Source organism: Chlorocebus sabaeus, chromosome 14 (assembly GCF_047675955.1).
Source record: "Chlorocebus sabaeus isolate Y175 chromosome 14, mChlSab1.0.hap1, whole genome shotgun sequence".
NCBI lineage: Eukaryota > Metazoa > Chordata > Mammalia > Primates > Cercopithecidae > Chlorocebus > Chlorocebus sabaeus.
In genome coordinates this window covers 71,416,075-71,442,634 of record NC_132917.1, presented here as the reverse complement: position 1 = coordinate 71,442,634, position 26,560 = coordinate 71,416,075, and the positions used below count along the sequence as shown (strand labels likewise).

General features: G+C 47.9%; 1 protein-coding gene across 17 annotated transcripts in view; it reads right to left on the bottom strand.

The window, feature by feature from the left end:
• DYSF (dysferlin) overlaps positions 1-26,560 on the bottom strand; it is a 238,722-nt gene that overhangs the window by 56,497 nt on the left and 155,665 nt on the right. For 9 of the 17 annotated variants that reach the window (XM_073023068.1, XM_007970268.3, XM_007970272.3 and 6 more), the window contains 5 exons: positions 17,980-18,081; positions 17,701-17,862; positions 16,523-16,688; positions 15,913-15,989; positions 9,296-9,358 (listed from right to left, as the gene is read on the bottom strand). In XM_073023068.1, coding sequence (XP_072879169.1) covers positions 9,296-9,358; positions 15,913-15,989; positions 16,523-16,688; positions 17,701-17,862; positions 17,980-18,081 — 570 coding nt within the window. The remainder of the gene's footprint in view (positions 1-9,295; positions 9,359-15,912; positions 15,990-16,522; positions 16,689-17,700; positions 17,863-17,979; positions 18,082-26,560) is intronic. The other 8 variants (XM_007970265.3, XM_007970270.3, XM_007970274.3 and 5 more) reach the window with 1 other exon arrangement.

Genomic DNA, 26,560 nt, shown 5'->3' with positions numbered 1-26,560 from the left:
TGCAGAATCAGAAAACAGAAGTCAGAGTAGTCAGAAATAGGGCTTTAAGGAAAAACTGTTTAAATAAATAAAAGGCATTAAAAGTATGCCAAACGGACAGGAGATCTTCAAAAATAAACAAGCAGATTAGGGGAATAAAACTTTTAGAAATAAAAATATAGTACTTAAGACTGAAAACTCAATAGATAGGGTAAAATAGTAGATTAGAAACTGCTAAAGATCGAGTGAACTAGAAGATACACCTTCAGAAATTAGCCAGAGTGCAACCCAAAGAAATAAATAATATGAAAGAATGTTTAACAGACATGAAGAATAGAAGAGGTCCATTATATATCCAATCAGAGTTCCAGAAATGATGGGAGAATGGAATCTGTAACATTTGAAGAGATAATGGTGGAGAATTGCTCAGAATGAATAAAAATAATATCTTTTAAAAATTAAATTAAACTAATCTTATTTTTTAAATTTTCTTTTTTTTTTCAGATAGGGTCTCACTCTGTGGGCCAGGCTGGAGTGCAGTGACACAATCATGGCTCACTGCAGCCTTAACCTCCTGGGCTCAAGCGATTGTCCCGCCTAACTTTCTCAAGTAGCTGGGACTACAGGTATGCACCACCACAGCTAGCTAATTTTTTATATTTTTTGTAGAGACGGGGTTTCACTACATTGCCCAGGTTGGTCTTGAACTCATGGGCTCAATGATCTGCCTGCCCCAGCCTCCCAAAGTGCTGGGATTACAGGCATGAGCCACTGCACCCAGCCAAAACTAAACTTAACTTCTAAACAAAAATTTTTTAAGTCCTCAGATTTAAGAAAACAATAGCACAATGGAAGTCAGAAGAGAGTGCTGACAGAAAATAACTATTAGTGAAACTATTATTTCCAAAATAAGGGTGAAAAAAATATTTTCAGTCAATTAAAAATTGAGAAAGTTTATAATGAACTGACCTCAATTATAGGAATTTCAATAGGCCCTACTTCAGGAAGAAGACGACTGATATTTAAAAAAAAAAAAAAAAAGAGTAAATGGGAATATAGCTAAAAGAAAAAATGATTACTTAAAATATAATAATGCTTTAAAAAGGTAGGTAAAAAAGATAAAACTAAAATAGTGTACAAAAGTTTGCAAATTGATAGATGATTGGAGCTAAAGCAGTCTAAGTTCCTTGCAATATTCTGGAGGAAGATATAAACACCAATTAAATTTTGACTTTGCTAAGTTAAATATGCATGTTAAAATTTCTATACTAATCACTAAAGAAACAGAAACAATACATAGTTTTGAAACTAAAAAAAAGAGGAGGGATGGAAAAAAGAGGGGAATATTTTAATCAAAAAAAAAAGGCTGATAGAGATACGAAATAAGATGGCAGAAACAAATTCAAATATATTAGTAACGATTGTAAGAATGGATTAACCACAAATAGAATCTATTTGCTGGTCACAGGAGAGATAGCTAAAATTTAAAGACAGAAAAGTTGAAAGTAACAAGATGGAAAAAGCTATTCAAGGAAAATACTAACCAAAAGAAAGCTGGGGTAGCTATATTAACATGAACAAAACAGACTTTAAGAAAAACTCTCATTAGCAGAGATTTTAAAAGACAGAGATGGGCAGAGGCTTGCTACATATTGTTAAAAGATTCAATTCCCCAGAAGATATAAGAATTCTCTATAGAGAGAGAAAAAATATAGAGATCATCAAATATATAAAAGTAGGTGGAATTATAAGGAGAAATTGACAAATGTCACATCAAAGCAGAATATTTTCATATCTCGCTCAGAAATTGATAAACCACCACAGACACAAAAATCAGAAGAAGTACAGATTTTAATAACAATTAACAAGCCTGTTCTAAATGCACATTAAATATATAAGACATCTGGACAATACACATTCTTTTCAAGCACACACAGGACAGTTACAGATTTACACTAGACCATAAAGCAAGTGTCAGGCCGTTTCTAAGTATTGAATCATTACACACAGACTACATTCTCTGGACAACAGAGACCATTCCAGTTAACCTAGAAATCAATAGCAAAAGATAACTTAAAATATAAGTTGGTAACTTCCAAAAATCATGTTTTTAGATAACTTAGGTATCAAAAAGAAATAATAAAAATCCAAAAATACTCAGAATGGGAAATAACAAAAATATTAGTTGTCAGAACCTACAGGATGCATAAAGCAGCAGTGACAGGAAATTTTATAGCCTTAAATGTTTACATAGAAGTTAAAATATAATAAACTTCCCCAAAATAGAAGGAAGAAAAGAAATAAAATGGAAGGAATAAAATAGAAGAAAAGAAGTGAATAAATTATATAATAAGGAAATAATAGAGAAGATCAACTAAAAATTCTTTGAATAGACTGAAAAAAATCTGACAAATTCTGGCAAGAGTAATAAGATATAATCTTGAGAATGAAAGGAGGCATAACTAGAGGGAGAAGAAATTCTTTTTGAAAAATTAAGAAATCATAAAAAATGTTACACCGATATTTTTAGGAAGAAATAGATAATTCCTAGAAAATTTAAATCACCAAAAGTCACTCACATAGAAACAGAAAATCTCAAAGGTCCTATAAACATTTTTTAAAGTTGCATCAGCAGTTTAAAATATTCCCAAAAAGAATACTAAGTCTAGACAGTTTTATGAGTGAATCTACCAAACATTTAGGCAATGGATAATGTTAATCTTATGCCTTACACAACAGAGGTCATTTTATAAGATTAGTATTATCTAGATACCAAAACGTGAAAATAATAGTATGAAAAAGGAAAACTTTAAGCCAATATCACTCCAAAAAAATGATGCAAAAAAAAATCCTAAACTTAACGTTTGCAAACTGAGTCCAGCAAGGCAGAAAAAAAGATAATATATCACGATCACATTAGATTATTTCAGAAACGCAAAGTTGTTTAAGTACTAATATAGATATATTTATTAGTGTATATTAAGTTCTCTAAATCTGAAATTCCTGTTATATATATTTTAGATATCTTGGGTTATCTAATTAACATATACATTAATATATTATATCATATAATTATGTATTATATATTAATGTAATTCATTACATTAACAGGTTAAAGGAGCAAAATTATATGATCACTTCAATGGATACTTTAAAAACATTCAATAAAATTTAACAACATTCATGAAAAAAACAGCTAATTAGTAAGGTTCTAACAGGTAACTAGGTTCACCTGATAATTTTAACGCTCAGTGGTAAAACATAAAAACATTCATTTTTAAATTAGGAGCAGAAAAGAATACTCTCTATAACCAAGTACATAGAGCATCAGCTGAAGGTTCTAGTCAATGGCAATAAGACGAGAAAATAAAATTAAAAAGTAAAAGAAATATAGACAGAAGAATTAAAATTGTGATTAATCACAAATTATATGATTGACTCCATAGAAAATCCAGGAGAATTCTCAAACCAGTATAATTCATAAGAGATTTTAGCGAAGTTTCTGGATATAAGATCTGTATATGAGAATTGATTTCATTTATATACAAGCAAAAACCAATTAGAAAATATACCTTTAAAAATTCAAGTAAAGAGAACAATAATGCATAAAATTGCTAGAACTAAATATAACAAAAGTTGTACTAGACTTTTTTGGATAAAATTATTAAAATTCATTAAATTACCATTAAAGAAGGCCTAAATAAATGGAAAGATATATAATGTTCATGGTTAAAAGGCAATATAATAAAAATGTCTGCTTTCCCCCAAATTGATCCAGAAAGTCACTATAACTCTATCACAAATCTCAACTTTTTTTAAGTTGAAAAACTGATTCTAAAACTGAAGTGGAAAAGCAAAAGACTAGAATAGCAATGGTGTTTCCGAACATGAACAAAGTACTTCCTTATCAGAGATCAAGACTTATTAGAAAGCTATAGTAAATAAGATAGTGAAATGGCCCAGGGAAAGACAAATAGACCAATGGAACAGAATAGGGAGCCCACAAATAGCCCACACTTACATGGAAACCCAACAAATGACACAGCTGTCACTGTAGGTCAATGAGAAAGGACAGGTCATTCTATGATGATACTAATTCATTGGTTAGTTATATGAGAAAAAAATCTCTACCTCACAGTTAACACACATGCAAAATCAATTCCAGGTGAAATAAATACTTAAGTGTGAAAAGCAAAACTTTAGAATTTTTAGAATATAGACAAATATCTACCTTTAACAGTCTTTTCTAAACAAGAGAGAGAGAAAGATAAACTGATAACCCAAGATATCTAGAATATATATAATAGGAATTTCAGATTGAGAGAGCTTAAAAATGACTTGAATGTAGAAATTAAAGAAAACAATCTATTATAATATCAGCAGAATTTTTAAGGAGCTGGTTCTTTGGATGGAAAACAGCTATAAAATACATGAAATTATATGAAGCCTAATAAAAAAGGAAAATAACACAAATACATAAAATTAAGAATAAAGATGAAAACAGAATAGATACAAAGCTTTTATTATAGTAATATGTACAAATTTATACCAATGTTAACAGGCAGGATGTGATGACATCTCAGCTACCAAATTGATTGAAGAAGTACAAAATGATCAAAGAATCCCCTCCCAGAAAATGTGTTGAGCCCAGTTTTACAAATGCGTACAAGACAGTTGCATCGTATACAATTATATAAGATATGCATTCCTGAAAATCTTCTATAATTCAAAACATATAACATAACACCACTTTAGAGAAAAAATCATGGCTATCCTGTATTAGCTACATAGATACAATTTCACCACCTTTTAAATTACATGATTGCCAGTCTTTTTTTTTTTTAATTTAGGTTTCCTACTATTATACATTTTGTACCTAAAGCCAAACTATTGGAATATTTGTATCATATCATTTCCAAACTGCATAATTTAAGTTCATAAACAGTGTCTCTAGTGTATTTTAGGGACTTTCTTTTTTTTTTTTTTTTTTTGAGACGGAGTCTCGCTCTGTCCCCCAGGCTGGAGTGTTGTGGCCAGATCTCGGCTCACTGCAAGCTCCGCCTCCCGGGTTCCCGCCATTCTCCTGCCTCAGCCTCCTGAGTAGCTGGGACTACAGGCACCCGCCACCTCGCCCGGCTAGTTTTTTGTATTTTTTAGTAGAGACGGGGTTTCACCGGGTTAGCCAGGATGGTCTCGATCTCCTGACCTCGTGATCCGCCCGTCTCGGCCTCCCAAAGTGCTGGGATTACAGGCTTGAGCCACCGCGCCCGGCCTACAATAATTATCATGCCACAGAGCCTGTTTAAGAGCACAGAAAGTAGAAGCACACCTGAAAAGGATTTTAAGGGACTAGTATAACCCTGACATCAAAGTGTAACAAAGACACTTTGAAAGTAATACTTACTAATAGAGACGTAAAAATCCTAAGTAGCAGCAAATCTAACTCAATAATGTATAATAGAAGCTCTCCTTAAAACTTCTTCTTAGCCAGGATTAACAAATGCTGTCTGTCCTGTCTGCAACAATCTGCCTGAGGTCCAGAACCACTGACTGTCCACAGCTGTTCTAGGATGCCCACTGCAGCTCCAGAAGATGAGCTGGGTGTTTGCCATCAGTCAACTATGTTTCCTCCAAGACCTGTTTATGCCAGTTGTACTAACAGAGTAATTGGATAAACAAAGTATACACTTAAAAACACATAGAATTTGGATACAAAAAGGAAGGGCATTGTATCCATGAAAACTAATTTAAGGCTTTTGTGTTTTGGTGGAGTTGTTTGTTGCAACAAGGTCTCACTTTGTCACCCAGGCTAGAGTGCAGCGATGCTATCATGGCTCACTGCAACCTCGTCCTCCAGGGCTCAAGCAATCTTCCCACCTCAGCCTCCTGAATAGCTGGGACTACAGGCATGTGCCATCACACCTGGCCAATTTTTGTATTTTCTGTAGGGACAGGGTTTCACTATGTTGCCCAGGCTGATCTCAAACTCCAAGGCTCAAGCAATCTGCCTATCTCGGCCTCCCAAAGAGCTAGATTACAGGCGAGAGCCACCACACCTGGCTTGCTTTTGACTTTTTTTTTAAGTGAGGACTATCAAGTACAAGTGAGATAACATAAAAGGTGGAAGGGCATCTTAAACTCTAAGAGGACTCCACACTCAGATTTTTTTTTTTCAAGTATCGTTACATTCTCATCAAACTTTAATAAACCTAAAACTAAAATCCTAGATAATGTATTGTGGATATGATTTATACCAAAAGGATGACATGACACACAAGTCAGCACATCCAAATTCAAAAAGAGGGCATGGCACATGTCAAATGATTGACAAATAAAGTTAAATGGATATGGTTAAAAACAAAATGTTTGTGGTACTTTTTTTTTTTTTTTTTTTTTGAGACGGAGTCTCACTCTGTCGCCCAGGCTGGAGTGCAGTGGCGCGATCTCAGCTCACTGTAAGCTCTACCTCCTGGGTTCACGCCATTCTCCTGCCTCAGCCTCCCAAGTAGCTGGGACTACAGGCGCCCACCACCATGCCCGGCTAATTTTTTTATTTTTAGTAGAGATGGGGTTTCACCGTGTTAGCCAGGATGGTCTCGATCTCCTGACCTCAAGATCTGCCCGCCTCGGCCTCCCAAAGTGCTGGGATTACAGGCAAGAGCCACCACACCTGGCCTGTTTGTGGTACATTTGTATGACTTTTAATAAGCCCCTATTTAATCAACTTTTTCAATTAGCCAATCAACTACCTGTCTTGACTGCATTGGATAAGGTGGCTGCAACTGTAGTAAACTATAATACCATGACCAATTGACCGATTTGGGTTTACCCCAGGAATATAGCACAATTATACACCATATTAACAGACAATGGAAAATAAACTTATCATCTTAATAAATGCCAAATTACATTTGAGAGAATTAAACTTCCATGCCTAATTTTTAAGCTATTAATAAACTAACAATCAGCTGGGTACGGTGGCTCACGCCTATAATCCCAGCACTTTGGGAAGCCAGGGAGGGTGGATCACTTGAGGTCAGGAGTTCAAGATCAGCCTGGCCAACATGGTGAAACCCTGTCTCTACAAAAATACAAAAATTAACAAAGCGCGGTGGTGGGCACCTGAAATCCCAGCTACTCAGGAGGCTAAGGCAAGAGAATTGCTTGAACCCAGGAGGCAGAGGTTGCAGTGAGCCAAGACAATACCACTGTAGTCCAACCTGGGCAACGGAGCGAGACTCCATCTCAAAAACAGTAAATAAACAAACAAACAAACAAACAATAGAGGACACAACCTTGCCAAAATCAAATATCTGTCTGAAACCATCAATAATTATCCTAATTAATGGAAATCTGGTGGAGGCATTCTCATTAGAATGAATGACTAAATAAGTCTGCTCAGCAGCATCTCAAATATCAAATGGTATTTGGAAAAAGGAATAAGCCATTATTATTAGAAAGAAACTAACATGTTTATCATTATTTGAAGAAAACGATCTTACCTACTTGGAAAACCAAACAGAATCAAAGAACAATAGTCAGAACTAATAAATGGGGCTTTAAAAAGAGTCAGTTCCAAAGTAAATATACAAAAATATTATGTTCCTATATTCTAGCAATAGTTTGACAAAGTCATAAGAAAAACAGATATTCCATTTAGAACAGCACCAAAGACCATAAAATGCCTGGGAATACACTTTAACAAGAAATGGCCTGAACAGGTGTACCTGGGGGTAACAAAACAAAACAAAAAAACAGAAAGAAATCATCTGGACGGACATATATAAAGTAAACTAAAATAAGTCCTTTAAGGGACAAAAGAAGACAATAGGAGAAATAAACGAACTAAATGGCAAATGATACGTAGTTAAAAGTTCATATGACATGCAGCCATATCTTTAAAGAATACAAGAATAGGCTGGGTGTGGTGGCTCATGCCTGTAATCCCAGCACTTTGGGAGGCCGAGGCAGGCAGATCATGAGGCCAGGAGTTCGAGAACAGGATGGCTAACATGGTAAAACTCCGTCTCTACTAAAAATACAAAAAATTAGCCAGGCATGGTGGTGCACACCTGTAGTCCCAGCTACTCAGGAGGCTGAAGCAGGAGAATTGCTTGAACCCGGCAGGTGGAGGTTGCAGTGAGCCAAGATCACGCCACTGCATTCTAGCCTGGGCAACAAAGGAACACTCTGCCTCAAAAAAATACATATATATAATATATAGTATATATTATATACATTATATATTATATGCATTATATATTATATAATATACATTATATAACACATAATATATACACACAAATATGGAAAAATATTCATATATACTTTTAAATTTAAAAAATCCAAATTATAAAAAACTATGATCCCAATTTTGTTTTTAAAAAGTATTCATGTGGGCTTAAAAGACATCTAAAAAATGAAGGCACATCAAAATCCTAACAGTGCCTATCATTAACTGGTAGGAATAAAAGTGGTTTTAACTTCCTGCTTGACACTTTTTGTGTTTTCCATATTTTACTTAAAAAAGATAAATCAGAAAAAATATATATCTATATCGATAGCCTCCTTCTAGAAGTTCATGAGACCCCCAGTACAGCAGTGCCTCCTCTTGACACCATAAGTAGAATGTAACTCACTGCCTTTGGCAAGTTCTGTCTCTTACGCCACCCTCCACAGGTCAGGGGCTCCCACTGGCCCTCAGCATGGGACTTCAGGCGCACATGCTGAAGGCTAGACACCAAAGTCATCTTCCTAGAGGGACCCACAGCCCAGAAAGATGACACCTAGGGAATCCACTCAGGCAAGCAGAAAGGAGCCCTGCCAGAAACTGCAGGAGCAGACTGTTGACCCAAGCAGACCACTTAGCACCCAAGGGGGCCAGCCAGGGTTCCTCGGTCACACACCCCCTTCACACATCAGGGAGGAGCACAGAAAGTCAGCCTGCCGTCTGAGGTCCCGCGCCCAGAAGAGGCTTCTGGGGTCCCACACTCCAGAAGTCAGAGTCTAATCGAGAGGTTTCCCTGCCTCCACTGGCCCATGCAGCCCCACCTCAGCCCCCAGTCCTCACACAGGTAAATAAAATTAAGGTAAATCCCAGGAAGTAACCTAGGGGTGTCCATTTCTGAGCATCTACTCCATAGCTTTCTCTCACTCCTCCTTTACAGTGGGGCAAAGATAGGTGACTTTCCTGCTAGGGCTCAGGAAATACCTCCTTTCTTCCCTCCCACTCTTCCCTCCCGTTTCCCTCCTAACCCCCTACCCCCACCCCCACAAGGGAACACAAGGAGCCCACAAATAAGTAAACAATACATACATGAGGACTGGATGGAGGAGAAGCCGTGTTAGTAGGGGCCAAGCTCGACAGACCGTCTGCAAGCTACAAACGAAACATGCTGGTTAGCAACGGGATTAGAGAATCCACTTTAGGGAAGGCTGGACAGTCCCCAGGAGGTAGCGCTCTCTGACCAGGCACCCTCTGCTCTTCCTCCAGGGAGAACATGTGCTTTGGAGTTGGACAAGCCTGGCTCCAACACCTCACCAGATGTGTGACTTTGGACAAGCCCCTTGACCTATCTGGAGAATGGGTCCAAAGCCCAACCTCACAAGGCGACAGTGAGTACGAATGAGATGAAGGCTGGGCACGTCCAGCACAAGGCAAGGCACGTGGAAGGAGCTCAGCCAATGCCTGACTCCTGCCCACTCTCTCACATGTCCTCCCTCCCTCTCCAAAATCTGCCTACTTCAGGGACACTCCAACTCCCCAGCATCCTAACCACTGAGCCACACTAACACTGCAGGGCATGGTTCCTAACCTACAGCAGGTTACTCAGTGTTCCCTCCTCCAGGACAAGAACCAGGGCATCATATGTCTTCTCCAAAACCTGACATCAGTGGGGACTTTAGGAGTCTCATGGTCCAACCTCCACTCCATGCTACAAATCACTTTCTGCAGCTTTTTCTGAGCATCAGCTCCTTGCCTGTAATCTCCCAGTACTGTGAATCAATATTTCATAATGTTCACCTTAAGAAATCCCTGCGCTGCAGCCTGAGGAGGGCCTCGGGGCTCAGGGCTGAAGGCAGGGAGACTTGTTCAGAGGCCACTGCGATACTCTAGGAGAAGGGGATGGGGCTCCGGGTGGATGAGTACCAGGCTAGCAGGTGGGCAAGCTGAGAAGATGCATGCTAGGCAGAGGGAATTGCAAGCGCAAAGGTGGAGGGGAACAAAGAAGCACAGCCCCTTCGAGAAAGAGCAAAGGGGTCAGGAGGGTAGGTGCTGGGGAGCAGCCAGCTGGGACCCAGAGCTGCCGGGGCTGGCTCCTCATCCTCTAAGCCTCGAGCCGGGGACTCTGGGAGGACTCCAAAGGGCCAAACCCCAGGCTGCCCTGCCTTCCTCAGCACGAAGATTCTGGGAGACACTCCCCCGATGCCCACAGAAACCCATGGAAGGTGAAGCCCTGCTGGGCCCAGGAGGGATGTTTGGGAACTGGGATCCCTCCCTGCTCTGTGAAAAGACACATCACTGAGGGGCCACTCAGGGTTGTTCAGAGCCAGAAGCAGAATCAGCCCTGGGCACCTAGCCAGGGCTGCTGGATGGCCCTGGGGTGCTAGCCACATGTCGTGTGACCCCTGGAATAGACTGGGTGAACTCCACGTGCCACCCCCAGCTGGCCAGAGACGGGCCTCGCCAGGCAGCAGCTATGCCCCTCCCATTCGCATCCTGAACCCCACAGAAGCCTTACTGTTATTTTTAATGCAGTTCTTTTTTAGAAAGGTGAGAGGGAAACCGGCAGTTCACCAGAGCAAAATAAAGCTAAACATAGTGTTCCAAAGATCTGGTCCAGCTTCAGAAATTACATGTTCCCCTTTGGGACTCAGGCATAATTTGCCACTCTGGTTCTGGGAGCACGTTCCCACCTTCACAGCATCCCAGAGACTATAACCAGAGCAGCAGGCTCAAAATTAGCCCCAGCCCCAGCGCCTGGGAGCCTGGGAGCCTGGGAGCCTGGGAGCCGGCCAGCCCCAGCACCCGCCCCACAGAGTGAGGAAACAGTCTCCTGAGGCCTCCTGCACACTAGCCGGCCAGGCCTGTCTCCTGCTGGCACCCCACGCTCACCACACACACAAAACACACACACAGACACACACCCACCACCTCTACTCCACATACACACCCACCTCTGCCACACACCTCTACCATGCACACACACACATTCCACCTCTAGCACACACACCACCTCCTCTACCACACACACCACCTCTACCACACACACACACCCCACCTCCACCACACACACCACCTCCTCTACCACACACACCACCTCTACCACACACACACCCCACCTCTACCACACACACCACCTCCTCTACCACACACACCACCTCTACCACACACACCACCTCCTCTACCACACACACCACCACACCTCTACCACACACACCACCTCCTCTACCACACACACCACCTCTACCACACACACCACCTCCTCTACCACACACACCACCTCTACCACACACACCACCTCCTCTACCACACACACACCACACCTCTACCACACACACCACCTCCTCTACCACACACACCACCTTTACCACACACACACACCCCACCTCCACCACACACACCACCTCCTCTACCACACACACCACCTCTACCACACACACCACCTCCTCTACCACACACACCACCTCTACCACACACACCACCTCCTCTACCACACACACCTCTACCACACACACACCCCACCTCTACCACACACACCACCTCCTCTACCACACACACACTACCTCTACCACACACACTCGTACATACACACACGTACCTCTTTGTCACATACAACATACACACAGAGTCTCACTTCCAAGCCTTTGCCCGAGCCCTTTTGCCTGCCAGGAAAGCCTCCCTGTCCTCCCCTGTTCACCCACCCGCCTCAGAGGCCCCTCCCCGGAGAAGCTTCCCCGGATGCTTCACCTATGCTGAACCTGCAGGGCCAGGAGACTCCAAGAGCTTGGTCTCCTTGTTAATGAAGCATCTCCTCACTTTGGCGTCACTTATTTGAGATCTTCTGGACATCCCCTCTTCCCTTGTCTCTTTGTGACCAGAGATGGAACTTCCTAAAAGTTATTTCTCTAATTCTTCAGCACACACATATTCCCACCTCCCGAAATTCTCCTTCTCTGCAGACTTAAAGAGGAGCCCCTCTACCCAAGAGCGCTCTCAGAATGCTCAGCAACAGCCGCCCTTGCCATACCCAGCTGGCTCTGGGGGCATCTCAGTGCCTCAAAGTTGCGATTTCTGGGGGCACAGCCTCTATTTGGAGCTTCAAGACTCTCTATAGAAAAGGGACAGGGGGTGGCAGGCTCTCTGTGTTCCTGAACACTCTTTTTTCTTCCCCTAATCATAGTTACAACACCACTAACTGCCTTAATTAAAAAAAAAAAAAAAAAAAACTAGTGAACGAAGAACTTAATTTTATTTTAAAGGTAGAAATGAAGTCAGAGACAGAATCAGAGACCGAAAGAGAAATCCAGAAGGAAGAGGAAAGAATGAGAATGAAATGTTGGGAGCTGTGCATTCAGATTGTGTGTTTGGGAGGGTTTCAATATTTTTCTATATTTTCCAAATGCTGTATAAAGAACACATATCATTTTATTGTCTGAAAACAATGAAACATCGTTTTCTAAAGCAGAGAACTAGATGGAATAGGATAATTCTGCTCTCCCTATTTGATGACACACCCAGGCCTGCCCTCAGAAAGTTCAAAGTCAAGGCCACAATTCCTGCACTGCCACCACCAAGCCTAGACACTCCTCTGGCCAGCACCCATGGGAGCTCATGCACACACCTGCTCCTATCCCCCCACCTCTCATGCACACTCATGTGCACACACCACCCCCACCCCTAGTCTGCCAGGCTAAAGTCTACACATAGGATGGTTGCACTGACAAAGAACAAGTGGTGGAGTTAATACGTCTGAGTATTTCTCATCCCAATCCTCATTGCCATGGAGAGTTTAAAGAGGCCAGGGACCACCCAAGCAGGGGCCCCCGCTTACTCCTAGAGACAGACACTGATCTACAAGCCTTGGGAGGTTGAGCACAGACCTGCCTTATACACGTTTTGAGTCACCTCCAGAACTGCCACTCTCGACACAAACCAAAACACTTCTAGAAACCTGAGAAATGCTCCGTGGTGAGTGTGCCAGCCCATGACCTGAACATCAAGCAAGGGTCTCCAGTGACATGTTCTAAATGTGTGGCCAGCTCATCCCAGGGCCTGGGCAGATGCTGGTAAGAAGGCTTCGGGAGCAGAGAGAAGGTGTCACTGAGGAAAGAGACAGGAAGGGACCAAGATGGAAAGGTAACTCTGGCAAGAGCAGGTTTGAGCTAGGAGGGGTCCTAGGACCACAGCCAGGACATGGTGAACACATCCAGCACCAGGCAGGGCTGCATCAACTGTGAGGATGGAACAGGCTGCTGAGAAACACCGGTGGGGCAGACAAGAGCCAGCCAAAATCCAAATTCTGCCAGACCTCTCATCCCTCCTGTCCCCAGAGGCCAGGGACTTTCATGCTATCTGCATTGGAGGAGGAGGGAGAGGAAGAGAGCCCAGCCATAGTTATCTAGCAAACCACTGGAACTGCACCCAGGGTCAGCTGCCTCCTGGGTTGGCCTTGGAGCGCCTGTCCTCCAGAGTGCCAGGGACAGGGAGGAGAGGCAAGCAAGTGAAAGATTTCCTGGATCAGCCCAATCAGAGCAATAGATCTCAGAGAAAAACAGGAACAAAGTCAGATACCAGACAAGGGGCTTCCCCAGAGGGCCAGGGCTCCCTGGAGACCAGAACTGGTCTCCCTGCTGGGTTTGAGGCTCTTGAGAACAGAGTTTTGTCTCCTTCATCAGACAGGGAGCTCCATGAGGGCAAGGTCCAAGCCTCCCCCATCAGAGCAAGGCAGTGTCATTTCCTCCTCCTCCCCTGTCCCAGGCCAGGGGAGGCCCAGCCCCTCCCCAGGTGGGCACACCTCTAGGAGCCCCATCCCAGCTCCAACCAGTGTTGCTGGTCTGGCCGGCAGCTCTAGCCAGAGTGGCCATGTGCTCCCACAAACAGCACAGGCCTGGCTTTGGCTCAGACCCCAGCCCCAGTTCCCTCATGTCAACGCCGGGAGGATGGCCAGGCTGGGCCTCCTCATCGTCTGCCTCTGGCTGTGCTTGTGGCCAGCAGGACCTAAAATAGTCCCTCCCCATCTGAGTGTGTAGACATTTTGAGGGCAGCTCACACAGAACGGAAATCCTGCTGGGCAGGCCCTGCACTTCCCTGCACAATCTCAGACAGGCCCATGGAGCAGCCGGGAAACAGGAGCCAGGAGCAGGCAGCCAGAGTTTGGGGCAAATTATCTGCCTAATTCAGCTATAAACACCCAAGCAGGCCAGAGGCACTAGCATCGAGTTTAGTTAAATTTCACATAGGGACATCTGAAATTTCCATTTGGGTTTCCCCAGCCAAGAGAGTGATTCCTCCTCAGATCCATACAGACAGTAGCCAGAAAATCCATCCATCCATCCATCAACCCATGCGCCCATCTACCCACTTGCCCAGACAGACAGACTTTCATTAACACCTCCGCTAAGCGAGGCCTTGTGCTGAGCACTGAGAATACAAAGAGGAAGAAGCCGCAGTTGCTCCCCAGAGCTCAGCCTGGGGAATGTGCTAACATTGACAGAGACGTGCAGGCCCTAGGGCAGCACAGTGACCCAAAACAGGCAAATCTCACAGGAGAAGAGGAGGAACCAGGAAAGACCCCCCAGAGAAGTGACCATGCCTAAGTTAGATCTTAAAGAATGACCAAGAGTTGGCCAAGGGACAGGGGGCAGGAGGTCTTCCCAGCAGAAAGGCTGGCAGGGCAGAGCCCTGGAGAGCCACGGAGGCTGGAGAGATAGAACTCAGGGCTTCTGAGGACTTTTAGCATCAGTGAAACTACAGATGCAGCAAGGCCCGAGGACACAGGTGTTGTCCACACAGGCCTGGAGGCTCTGCCTCTGGGTGGCTCAGAAGTTCTGGGAGCCCCAGGGTGCCAGGGGTGTGACCAGCATCTTGCAAAGCCCAGAGAGGAGGGTGACAACCTGGAACAGACAGTGAGTTCAAGGCTGATGCTCACAGTAAGACCTTTCTCCATGTCTGCTGCGGGAAGGACCAGATGGGCTTAGCCCTACAGAATCTAGAGCCACTCCATGGTCCACAGTGGGGGCAGTGCTGCCTCTCAGCACAAGATGCCACAGACCTCCTGCCATGCTCTGTGGCATTGGCATCTGCATCACTGGCTGGCCCTTGGTTGTTAGTACGTAGCAAAAGGATGACTCCTACCTCCCCCAGGGCCGGAGACCTTAGAATAATGCCCCTTCCTGCCTCCTTCCTCCTTTTCCCTGCAGATGGAAGAATGGGGTGAGATGGACTCTTGGCTTGGACACAGCCTCCTCTTTCTAAGCTGTCTCCAAGAAGCCACCAAGCACAAGCCCACAGAACAACCTTCCCCCTAAGAAGGGGCCTGTCCAAGGTAGGGAGATGGGGCTGGAGGATGCCAGAGATGGCCCACTTACTCCCTCCCCTGTTGTCCTTCTCTCATTTGCTCCCCACCCTGATTTTCTCGTGATCTCCAGGAGAAAGCCCTCGCCATGGCCCCCAGGGTAGAGGGGCTATTTTTCACATATACTTCCAAGAAAAGGGATTGAGTCTTGCGCAGATGAGCGCACCCCACCCCGCTCAGCCAGACTGACAGCTCCCATCTGGGTCTCTCTACTGGACAGTGTCCAGCCGCTGGAGCCCAGAAGGGGATGTGTATAGAGGCCGTGTGATAATGAAGGGTTGGAGAGAAGGGTGGGAAGAGATGAGGAATGGAGGGGAAGGGTGACCCAGGCCTCCCTGGAAGATGTCCATCCTACCTGTATGGGGATGAGGGGCTCCTTGTCATCAATGTCGATGAGCACGTCTTCCCCAGGACTGAGCAGGCTCACATCGTCTGCAGGGGAGGGAGCCATCCAGGCCTGAGAGGGGCTCTCTCAAAAGACTCGCCCCTCACCAGCCCCAGGGCTCAGCCAAGGGACCGAGACAAGACCCTGCAGTCTCTCCACATCTCTCAGTCAGTACCTCTCTCTTCCTCCCTCCCAATAAGTCCCTGTCTCATCTCCATCTCTCCCATCCTCCTTCGCATGCTCTATCTCCCACTTCTGTCTTCCTCTCCTCACATTTCTCTCCTTCCTCCCCGCATCATTGTCTCCCTGCCCTCTGTCTCCCTCCCCCGGGCCCACTTTGAGCCCTTGCCCCTCAGCTCCCACGGGTATCAGTTACCTACTCCTGGTGCCCCCCCTACCCAGAGCTAGGCTCTGCCCTAAGGAAGGCAAGGTCCCCGCCCCGTGGTCTAGCAGAGCAGAAATCGCTTCTCATTCAGGTCTCCATATGAGAAGGACTTCAGGATGCATCTCAACTAGGAAGGGTAGCTTGGCCCTGAGGCCCCCCGTTCCCTGAGCTGTCCATCGTCTCCCCTTCCCCTACCTGGGCCACCCTGTGGGGATGGACTCTCCGCCGAGTAGGGGTCACACAGGAAGCTCTCCAGGGAGCGGATGGTACACTGGCCCACCACAGGCCGGCGGCCAAACTGGCGGTTATCGATGACCTTGATGGTGATGGGGGGGCAGTAGAGCTCCTCCCTGGGCAGCATCTGGGTGGAGGAGGAAGAACGCACTGGCCTGAATGTCTCTCTAGGAAGTCTCCAGGTCAAGCCCAAAGAGCAAAAAATGACTATAAACCACAGATAATCCCCACAGCCAGAAATCCAAAATGGTGGCTGGCCCAGAGCTGGGCAGTAGAGCGAAGCCACCCACCTTTTCTGTCAGCCCTTTGAATGCTGCATGCAGAGGCTGGCTTTCCCCCCACAGCTTTACCTTCCAAATACATCCTGTTCAGCCTGAAGTGAAAACAAGGCTGCGTTCCCTCACTGGCTGGGGAGCGGGCGAGGGGAGTTGGCCCGGGACTCAACATTTCTTGCAGACAGTCCCCCCCAAGTGGATACTCAAGAGTTGGCTTACAGACCCAGATTCTTCTCCCCGCACACCCAAAAAGCACTTTGAACACAACTTGAAATAATTTATATGCTCTCCTTCGGGGCAGCTTTGGCTCGGCCAAGAGGAGGCTTCTGTTGACAGCCACTGGGCCTGGAATTTCTACAGCGCTTTCATCTTGCAAACCATTTTCTTTTCCTCAGACCTGCCTTACTCCGGCCACTAGGTCTAGGCATCCCAGGAAGCTGCAGAGGCCTGGGGGGCCTGAGGGCTGTGGGGGTGAGCTCCTTTTAGGGGGCCCAGGCTGGGGTAGGACATGGTCAGAAAAGGTTTGGAGGAATCCTGAAAAGCCAAGCCCTAGCAGGTCCCTGAGGGCGCTCCAGGTGACTGAAACCTGTCCCAGAGGGAAAACAGCCAGGGGATGGCTCCTTGGGACTTTCGCTGATCCAGGATCTGGGTAGGAGGCAGAGTCTAGCCCCATTTGTCCTACTCAGAGGCCTGAACCCTTCCAGTGAGGAGGGTATGAGCATTTCTCCCCATGTTCACAGGAAGGTGAGGGGTCCTACCCTGGACCACGCAGGGAATTGGAGCACAAGTCCCAGGCTGCTCGGGGCCATGTAGAACTTCTAGCCCCAGGATTCTGGAAAAGGACAGTAGGGAGGTGGGGCTCACCACTTCCATGAAGAGGGTACAGATGTCAAAGTTGGGGTTCTTCCGGAGGTTCCTGATGACACAGGACTGCACCGTCTGGCCCCCACACTCTACCACAAGGCTCGGGGAGGAGATGCTGGCCAGCTGGTAACTCTTCATGTTCCGCAGGCCCCATGCCAGGACCTGGGCACACAGAATGAGGAGAGTGGCTTGGAAGGCCCCAGGCCCCAGGAAAGGCTGGGGCAGGAAGGGGAAGGGCATTCTGCTCCCAGCCCCCACGCCCAGGCCCGGCTGGCTCACCTCGATGGCGGTACGCTGGAGCGCTGGCTTGATGTTCTGAGGAACCATGTAGATATTGGCCTCCCTCTGGGGTGGTGGGTAGGGCAGGTCTGTGTCCTCAGACTGCAGTGGACAGCAGGTGGAATGGAGGCAACAGTGGGAGGAAGACCAAGGCAAAGAGACAAGAGAGAAGGACAGATAGGACAGAAAGAAATGCCAAGTGCAAGGAGAAACAGAGACGCAAAGACAGAAGTGGACAAACAGGGAGGCAGAAATGAGAAAGCTAAGTCAGTTTTGGCCAGGCACCATCTTCTCCAGGATCACAATTCCAGCACCTTCACCCAGGGTTCAGGTCACCCTGTTTCAAATGAATCCCTCCTCCCATAACGCAGGCTCTGCTGCCCCCTGAGCTGCTCCGGGTCTTCCCCTCCCTGACATGCACATGGCACATGCGTGCACACGCTGCCCTCTCCATCCTGGCAGTCCCACTTCATCCCCTCTCAGTCCCAGAGAGGACCACATGCCTGCCCCCCAGCCTGGTTCTCCTGCCTTCTGGCTCAGACCCTTCCAGGTTATCATCTGCCCTGGTATTTCACCCCCACCCCCATCCCCACCCCCAGACACCTTCCAGCCCCAAACCCCACCTCTCACACCTGTCCCCTGTGACGACAGAACACTTGCACTGTGAGCCAGAAAGACAGTAACCGCCCAATGGGAGAAGGGGCTGTAAGGGCCCATCATCCCCAGAGAACCAAAGCACACTGCTGGGGAGGGTCTCTCTCCACTACAGAGACGAGGACATGTGTGTCAATTCTGGCCTACTAAGGGTTTGCCAGAAAGAGTTGGGCAAAAATCCTCAATGATCACAAAGAACTACATGAAGAAGCAAGACGGGGCAAGGGAGGCAGGTACTGCCTTAGATAGTTAACCACCAATAACAGCAGTTAGGAACACAGGTGTGAGTCCTACCTCCACTACGTATGACGTTAAATAAATTATTTCACCTCTCTATGGCTCAATGTTTTAATCTATAAAATGGTTAGCAAAAGTTGTCAACCTGTAAACGTCAGGGTGAGGGTTGAAGAAGTCAATACCTGTATAACATTTGGAGGAGTGCCTGGTTCATGTAAACCTTCAACAGGACTATTAGCCCATGTGGTGCTTTTGTGACGATTAGAGAAAGATGTGCTTAAGACTTTTTACTTCCATGTCAGAAAATCATCATATTTTCTGAGTTTATTTGAACAAGACACTTTACTGCCACCTATTGGGAAATTGTTATAATAAATACAAGTATATGGTGTCCTGTGCTAGAAATTGCACCCCCTTAGACACACAGTGTCCTTGTGCAGTGCCCAACCTGCACATCCATACGTGGAGGGCCTGACATGCAGGAAATGTTAACTATAATTAAAAGGACTGTGATGGACACTTTACAGAGCTTGCCTCATGTAATCTCATTTATTAAACAATGAAATCATTGGATTCATTCTCCAAGCAACTTGCGTTGGGTTCCTTCCACAAGGATGGTACATCCATACACAGACGCTCTGCCATAGATGGTGGGAGCAGTCAAAGCAGAGGAAGATATCAGCAGAGAAAGATATCAGCTTCCCCCACCTCCATGACTCACTTCACAGCCAACCCAAGCCACACTCCTGCCCAGTGACACCCTGATGACACCATGTCTTCCCGGACCTACAGCAGCTGGAAGCTTAGTCCTAGAATCAGACCTCAACTCTAGTTCCAACTCTGCCACCTCCTCGCCGTTTGACCTTGGGCAGATTACTTAACCCCAGTGACTCAGTATTCTCAGATGAAGATCTGAGATAAGCTGCTCTGAGAATTAAATGAGAGAGCAAATCTGACTAGCGCCTGGCACACAGGAGGCGCTTAGTCAATGGCTGTGACTGTAACTATTACTAGAATTGTGCTTAGTACCATTGTTTTTGCCATTGGTGTTGGTGTTGATCTCCCCAGGGTGACTTCAAGAGAGCTGAGCCATCAAAAGCATCTTTCAGGGCAACACTAGCTTTATTACTGTCTCTAAGTCACCAGGGCATAAAGCAAAAAAACTTGTCATTTTCCTCCAGACCCACAATGCAGGTGACATGATGCAGGAAGCACCTGCCTTGCTGACTGGCTGATAGGGAGGAGTGATGGACAGGGCTGCTGCAGTGCACAGTTCCAGGGGCTGCTATGCATGGCACAGTCAGTCCACATGAAAGGTGCCCTTGGAGGATAGAGCCAGGGCCTGAACAGCTTCTACAGTGACCTGGCTGCTATGGGGACCCCCAGTTTGATGTCCTCCTTGGGCACTCCAAGGCAACCAGCTGCAGGTGGCAGCACAGCAGGGTGTCCTCTTTAAAGACAGGGTTGCACTTGAAGGCCTGAAGGCCTGCTTGTGGCCTGTTCATGGCCCCTTACAGCTAATGCCCAACACAGTATGGACCCAGAGCGAAAAACCTAAGTCAAAGAGGGGCCAAAAGAAAAAAACCATCAGGGAGGGAACAGCCCCAGGATCCTCTGAGTGGAGTGGCAGAAAGACCAATCTTTCTCATATACTCATTCTCTTAAAATCACTAGGGAAAACTCATGAACACATTCCTCCCAGAGTATTTCCTTTCTAGGCCCCCAAACGCTGGGCAGTATCCACTTTATCCCTCGTTTCCTCGGCCTGTCTCTCCCTCGGGGCTCCCTCAACCTCCACAGTGATGACATTCCTCTCTAAAGGCTGGGGACCAGGCTCCCCATCTTCAGGAGCCTGCTTGCTGAGGGCAGGGGAACAAGAACCTAGAGAAGGTTAAGCTCCAGTACCGTTTGGAGAAGGCCCTGGAGGAAGAAGGCAGGAGCACACAGCTGCGGAGCATCAGGCCCAGCGGAGGCAGAAGGAAGAGACAGGCAGAGACAGTGGTTAGAGGTATGTCCAGGCAGCTTCCTCAGCACGAGGTCACCGCATGCATCCCAAGGCCATCTCTGTCCACCGTGCTGTCCCCAGGGGTCCCAGGACATGCTTCTTCCCTGCCATTTCCTGCCACCTCCCAGGGTTGCCTGCCTCTGTGGCTCCCCCTATGACCATGCATTCAAATGCTCCTCCCCAATTTTTCACACTGTCTCCTGGATCTTCTCCTTCCCAATTTAAAGACATCCCCATCTCCCAAATCCACCCACGCCCTCCTCTCTGTGACCCCTCTGCAGGTTCCCTCCTCTCCTCTCCCTAATCCTGTCTCCATGCACTACTTCTCCTTCACGTCCACACCACCAGCTGCCCAGTGCACCCTGCTTCTGCCCTCAGCACCCCTCCCCAGAAATTTGTCTCCAAAGTCCCCTACCCAAAGGACACTCATGGGCTCTTCTCTCTCTCGCCCCCTCAGCAGCAACTGGCCAGCTGACCTCTCCTTCTTCCCAAACTGTCTCTCTAGATCCACACTGCTGGCCCCCACCCCGTTTGCTGAGCCTCCTCCGCAGCCTCCCCATCTTCCTCCACCAAGCCCTGATCTGTTCCTTAGCCCTCTCCTGGACTTTCTGCTCCCAAACATCTCTGCTAAGCCCCAATATCTTACTGCTTAGTTCATTCATGTGTCCTACTGGCCTCTCACACTGAACTTGTCCAAAACTGGATTCTTTATCTTCCCCCTCAGAACCTGCACACTTCAAGTCTGACCCCACCATCCATCTAGACAACCAAGCCAAAAGCCCCCATGCCATCCTTGGCTCCTCCTGCCCCTCATCGCCCTGCCTGACTGATCACCAAACACTGGTGAGCCTGTCTCCTGAACATCTCTCATGCCTGCCCACCCTCTCCTTTGCTCAGTGCAAGCCACCGCCCTCTCTCACCTGGATTCACCAGCACCCCCTTTCACTCGGTTCTGACACCCTCTCCCAACAGCCCACGCGCGCCGCAATCTGCAGCCAGGGCAGGCTTTCTAATAACGTCACTCTCTGCTTCAAGTCCTCCAGTGTCTTCCCACCGGCTCAGGATGAAGTGCAGACTCTTCAAAGTAGCTTCCACAAGACCCCTAATCTTCCAGCTCCTGCTGCCTTCTCTGGGCATGTTTCTCCTCGGATAAATTTCCCCTTGATGACCCCAAGTAGTGATGAACCACCTCCTGGGATACACGCAACCCCTGCCCTTCTGAATGCTAGCAGGTTGCAGGAGACACCATGCTCTTTTAGCTTTGAGGCTTGGAGCTCAGCGGTCCCTCTGTCTGAAACGCACTTCTACCCCAACTCCTTCTGTACTTCCTATTCGGACTGCAGGTGTCTATTTAAATATTCCCTGGTGCCCCAAGCTTAAGTACCCCCGTAGCTCCCATAGCAACTTACACTTATTCTCATAGAAAGACACATCAATCCATCACCCCGTGCCATCTCCACGTGTTCATTTGATTGTGTCCTTGGTTAAACCAGCAATTCTGTACACAGGGACCATAGCTGAATTCCCCCGTCCAATAAATAAATGATTATGAATGGATAACTGAAGGGGAAGAGGGAGGATGAAGACAGAAGAGTGGGTGGATGGGAAGATAAAGGAATGAATCCAGCACACACTCTCCTCCTTCCTAGCACCCGTGGCTGCTCCAGCCTGACCCTGGGTCCTCCCCAGGCCTGCTTATTACTCCCTCTGGGTCAATTTTCTTTACTGCCACCTGAATCTAACCCATTTTTAGGGCCTAATTCAAGATCTCTAGAACAACTCTCTAAGACGCTCTAGAAACGCCTTATAACCTGACTCTGACTCTCTTAACCCCATCTACGTGACCCTTTCCCCACATAGCCCATTCCCAGGGTCCTAAGGGGTCTCTGCTCATCTCACAGGCAGGAGTCCTAAGGCCTCTGCCAGCTCTTGAGCCTGGTTTTCAACTTTTTTTCTGGTCCAGTCCACTTGAGGGGTACAGCACCCCCACCTCCAGGACAGTAATTCTCAGTGGGGTGCTGTGACCCTCATTGCAACTGGGAAGCCTCTCAGCACTGCTGGGCAGACGGGGTGTGGACTGAAAGTGCCACCAGAACATCCTGATTCACCGTCCTATGGCTGATGGGGGACTCTGATAAGCCTAACTAGAGGAAGCCACATTGGACCAGCTCCCGACTTGCTCCCTTCAAATGCAGGGACAACCAGGGGCGGCTGCAGGGATGGGTTCTACAGGTGTGCAAGGTGTTGATCAAGCCAGCCCAGACTAAGAGGACCCCAGGAACAAGTGAAGCTCTCTCCCCTACCAGAACTGAAGCCATCCTTAAGCCCACTTCAGTCTATCTGTCCCGCTGGCCAGTTTAGCACAAAGAACCAAGGCCCTGAGCCATGAAAGGGGCTCCCCTAGCCCCATCTAGGGGCCACCACATTAGACAGGAGTCGCTTCCAGGGCAAGGGAAGTGGTGGCAAGCCTCCTGGGTCAGCCCAGTCACCAGTAGCCTATGGACCCTCACCTCACCCAGCAGGGGACAGAAGACTCTACAGTCACATCCTGGTTCCTCCAGGAGCTCCAGGCAGGGGGCAGCCAGGCAGGCTGGGAGGGCTCCATTGTCTGCCTGCCCCACCCAGCTCGTTAGGAACAACATGTTGCTCTAATTACACTTCCCAGGAAAAACAGTGTTTTAAATTAAGGCCTTGGGGGAGGTATGGGGGATGGGGGACCACTGGCTTTATTTTCCTGATTGCAAAACATGAAATTTTTCCTTCCAGTGGATTTAGGGGTACAGGAGAGTACCCCGGGTACATCTCAGCGTAAAAGCCATATACCCTGCAGCCTGGATGGGTGGATGGAGTGGCATCCGGTGGTCCCCACCCCTGAGCTGGCAGTAAAATCAGCCACGAAGCATACAATCCCTCCCACCAGGGCATCCCCCGCGCCAGCAGGAGAGAAGCAGCAGAAGCAAGGGTAATACTCTAAACCACGCCCCCTACCCTCCCCACCTCCCCAGAATGGTCAGGACTGCAAGCCCCATGGGTCTTCCTCTACACATGTTCTGTATCCTAGGGGGCCCTGGGCATTCGGGGGCCCGCCATCACCTCTGCTGCTGTGTATGCGTGCATGTGTGTGCCCTTGAGAATGTACACAACTCGCACACGCTCACACGTGCGTGCACACATTCTCCAGTTCTCAGGAAATCTAAAATTGTAGTTTCTTTGAACTCATTCCCCTTGGCAGCATGGACTGCCTTTGTTCTCCAGACAAAAAGGAAAAGAAACGAGACAGAGGGCTCAGAAGAGGCGGGGAGAAGGAGGAAGCTGGGGCCAAGGAGCAAACAGGAAGAGTGAAACACGAAAGGAGAGTGGGAAGAGACTCAGGAAGAGAAGGAAAGACAAAGAAAATGCAGACCGGAGAACGCAAAGGAAACCCTTTCCTCCATCCGTTCCCTCTGCGAGGACTCACATCTCCCAGACATCATCAAAGCCTCAGACACACCATGCAACAGCCTCACTTCCTGACCAAGAGCCACAGAGAGGGGCGTCCCAGATGGGCATAAAGCCTGGGAGAGGGGAAGTTTGTTGTCCACCAAGCCGCATCCAGGAGGTGACATGCCCTCAGCCCAAGACACTGCTGCCTGGGCCACCTCCCCACATTTTCTACCAATCCCAACTTCAAAAGCTAGCTCAGTGGCACCTCTTCCAGGAAGCTATCCTCACTGTCCTGCTCTGGGAACAGTGTCCTGTCCTGTCCCTCCCCTTCGACAGGGGCAGACAGCACTTCATCTCATTCACAGGCACTGTGGCTTGGGAATCTCCGCACCTGGCCGCGCTAGCTGAAAGGCACTTCCCACAAGAGAGGATAGCCTCACACCGAACTTCGGAGTCACTTGTCCCATCCGTTCCTAGTGGTCTGTCTCCAGTCCAGGCCCCTATCTCAACTGACTCAAGAGCCTCCTAGCCAGTCTCTCACACCCACACCCCTGCAGCCAGACAGCTCCCCAACACACCCATCCTTCCCTCACTGCCCCCTGACTCTCGTGGGCTCCCGTGGCCAGGGGCTCAGGAGGAGGCTCCCAGCCCTCCAGGAAGGCTTGAGCACTCTTCACCAGGATGGGGCCGGGAGCCTGGGAGCGGCCAGATGGGAGATACAAGGCAGGAGCTTGGTCACAGCAAAGAAGACAGAAAAACCCTGCTGGGGTCCTGCCTCCAGCAGAACCAGCAGCAACAGAAGGACCACCCAGCCCCGGGGCTTCTTAAAGTGAAGAGGACTCAGCATCTTGGCATCAGGCTTAGCCTTCAAGTGAGAAGGACATGGGCTGAGCTAGGGGTCCCAGGGCTGTCCCCTGGGGCTGAGGGAGGTCACAAGGTCATCTTCTGGGGCTGGTCCCTGGACCAGCAGATCATTCATCCCACTGGGATAGGTCCTCCTCAGACCCTTTGAACCTGCTGGCCTGGCCCAGCCCTGTGCCTAGCACACTCCTAGGACTCGCTCTCCCCTGGCCCTGCTGACCCACACCCGCCCTCAGCCTGCCGCCTCGTTGGCCCTGCAGGGGGACACTTGGCGCTCTTCGGGCTCTGGCCCACGAGCTGCAGTTTTGATTTGCTTTCTGACGAGACTGCAGCCAGATCCCTGCCCTCGGAATCTGAGCCTTCACTGTTATATATTACGAATCCAGTTATTAAGGATTTTAACTTTTTTTTTAATAACTCATCCCTGGGCTGGGTCTTCTTCAGAGCAGGCTGTGGGTTTTGGCCACAAAGTGCACTCAATCAAGAGAGAGGGCTCCGTGCTGCTTCCCTGGACAGGACTCCACCTCCCTTTCCAAATCGGCAGTCTTTCGCAACTGCAGCCAGAAGCAGGAGGCCGCCTGTCAGGCGCAATTACAGCGAGCTCACTTGGCGGACCCCACCTCGGTCTGGGAGCAAAAGGAAGTGAGGTAAGGGGTGCGGGGCCTGTGGATCCCACATCCTGACTCTGCACTTCAAGTCCAAATTGCACTGAAAATGTCAAATAGTGTCCGCTCTCAGTCTGGGGATTCCCTAACGGCAGGAAGTGGCTGCCCTTTTCCCAACGCCTCATCTGACCAGGGCTCTCCTTCCTGTCTCTCCGCCCAGGTCTCTGCCACCCACCCTCTGGCCTGGCTCACGACAATCCACCCACAGATGCACAGGAGGCCATAGGGAACGTGCTTCTCTCCTCCCATGGCAAAAGATGCAGTCTTGCTTTATCTAAATGCAAACTCTAAACTTTTTCCAGTCCCTAGGAGGTCCCCAACTCACCCCATCCCCCAAACCAGCCAGGACCCAAACTGGTCCTTGGCCTTTTAAGCCAAAGCCATGTTTCTCACTTTCTTTCTAAGTGTTGCTGGGCATAAAGACATTTGGCTAATGCCGCCTCCGCCAGAAAGCCTTCCTTGACTACTCTGGCCCCTTCCAAACAATTTATTCTTCAAAATGTGCCCCCTGGTACTTCATCATTTAAGACTCTGTATTGCTGTTCCTGTTGTCTGGGTGAAATCTGGCCTCCCAGCAGGATAGCAAGCCTTCTCAGACCAGGATCACTCCCAGGACACACTCTGGGTGGCCCTGAATCCACACAGAGCATGGGGAATAAAATCCAGACAGGTCTCCATGTGACAGGTGCCTACTAGGCACCAGGAACCTGGAGGGCTCCAGGTGTGTGCTTGGAGG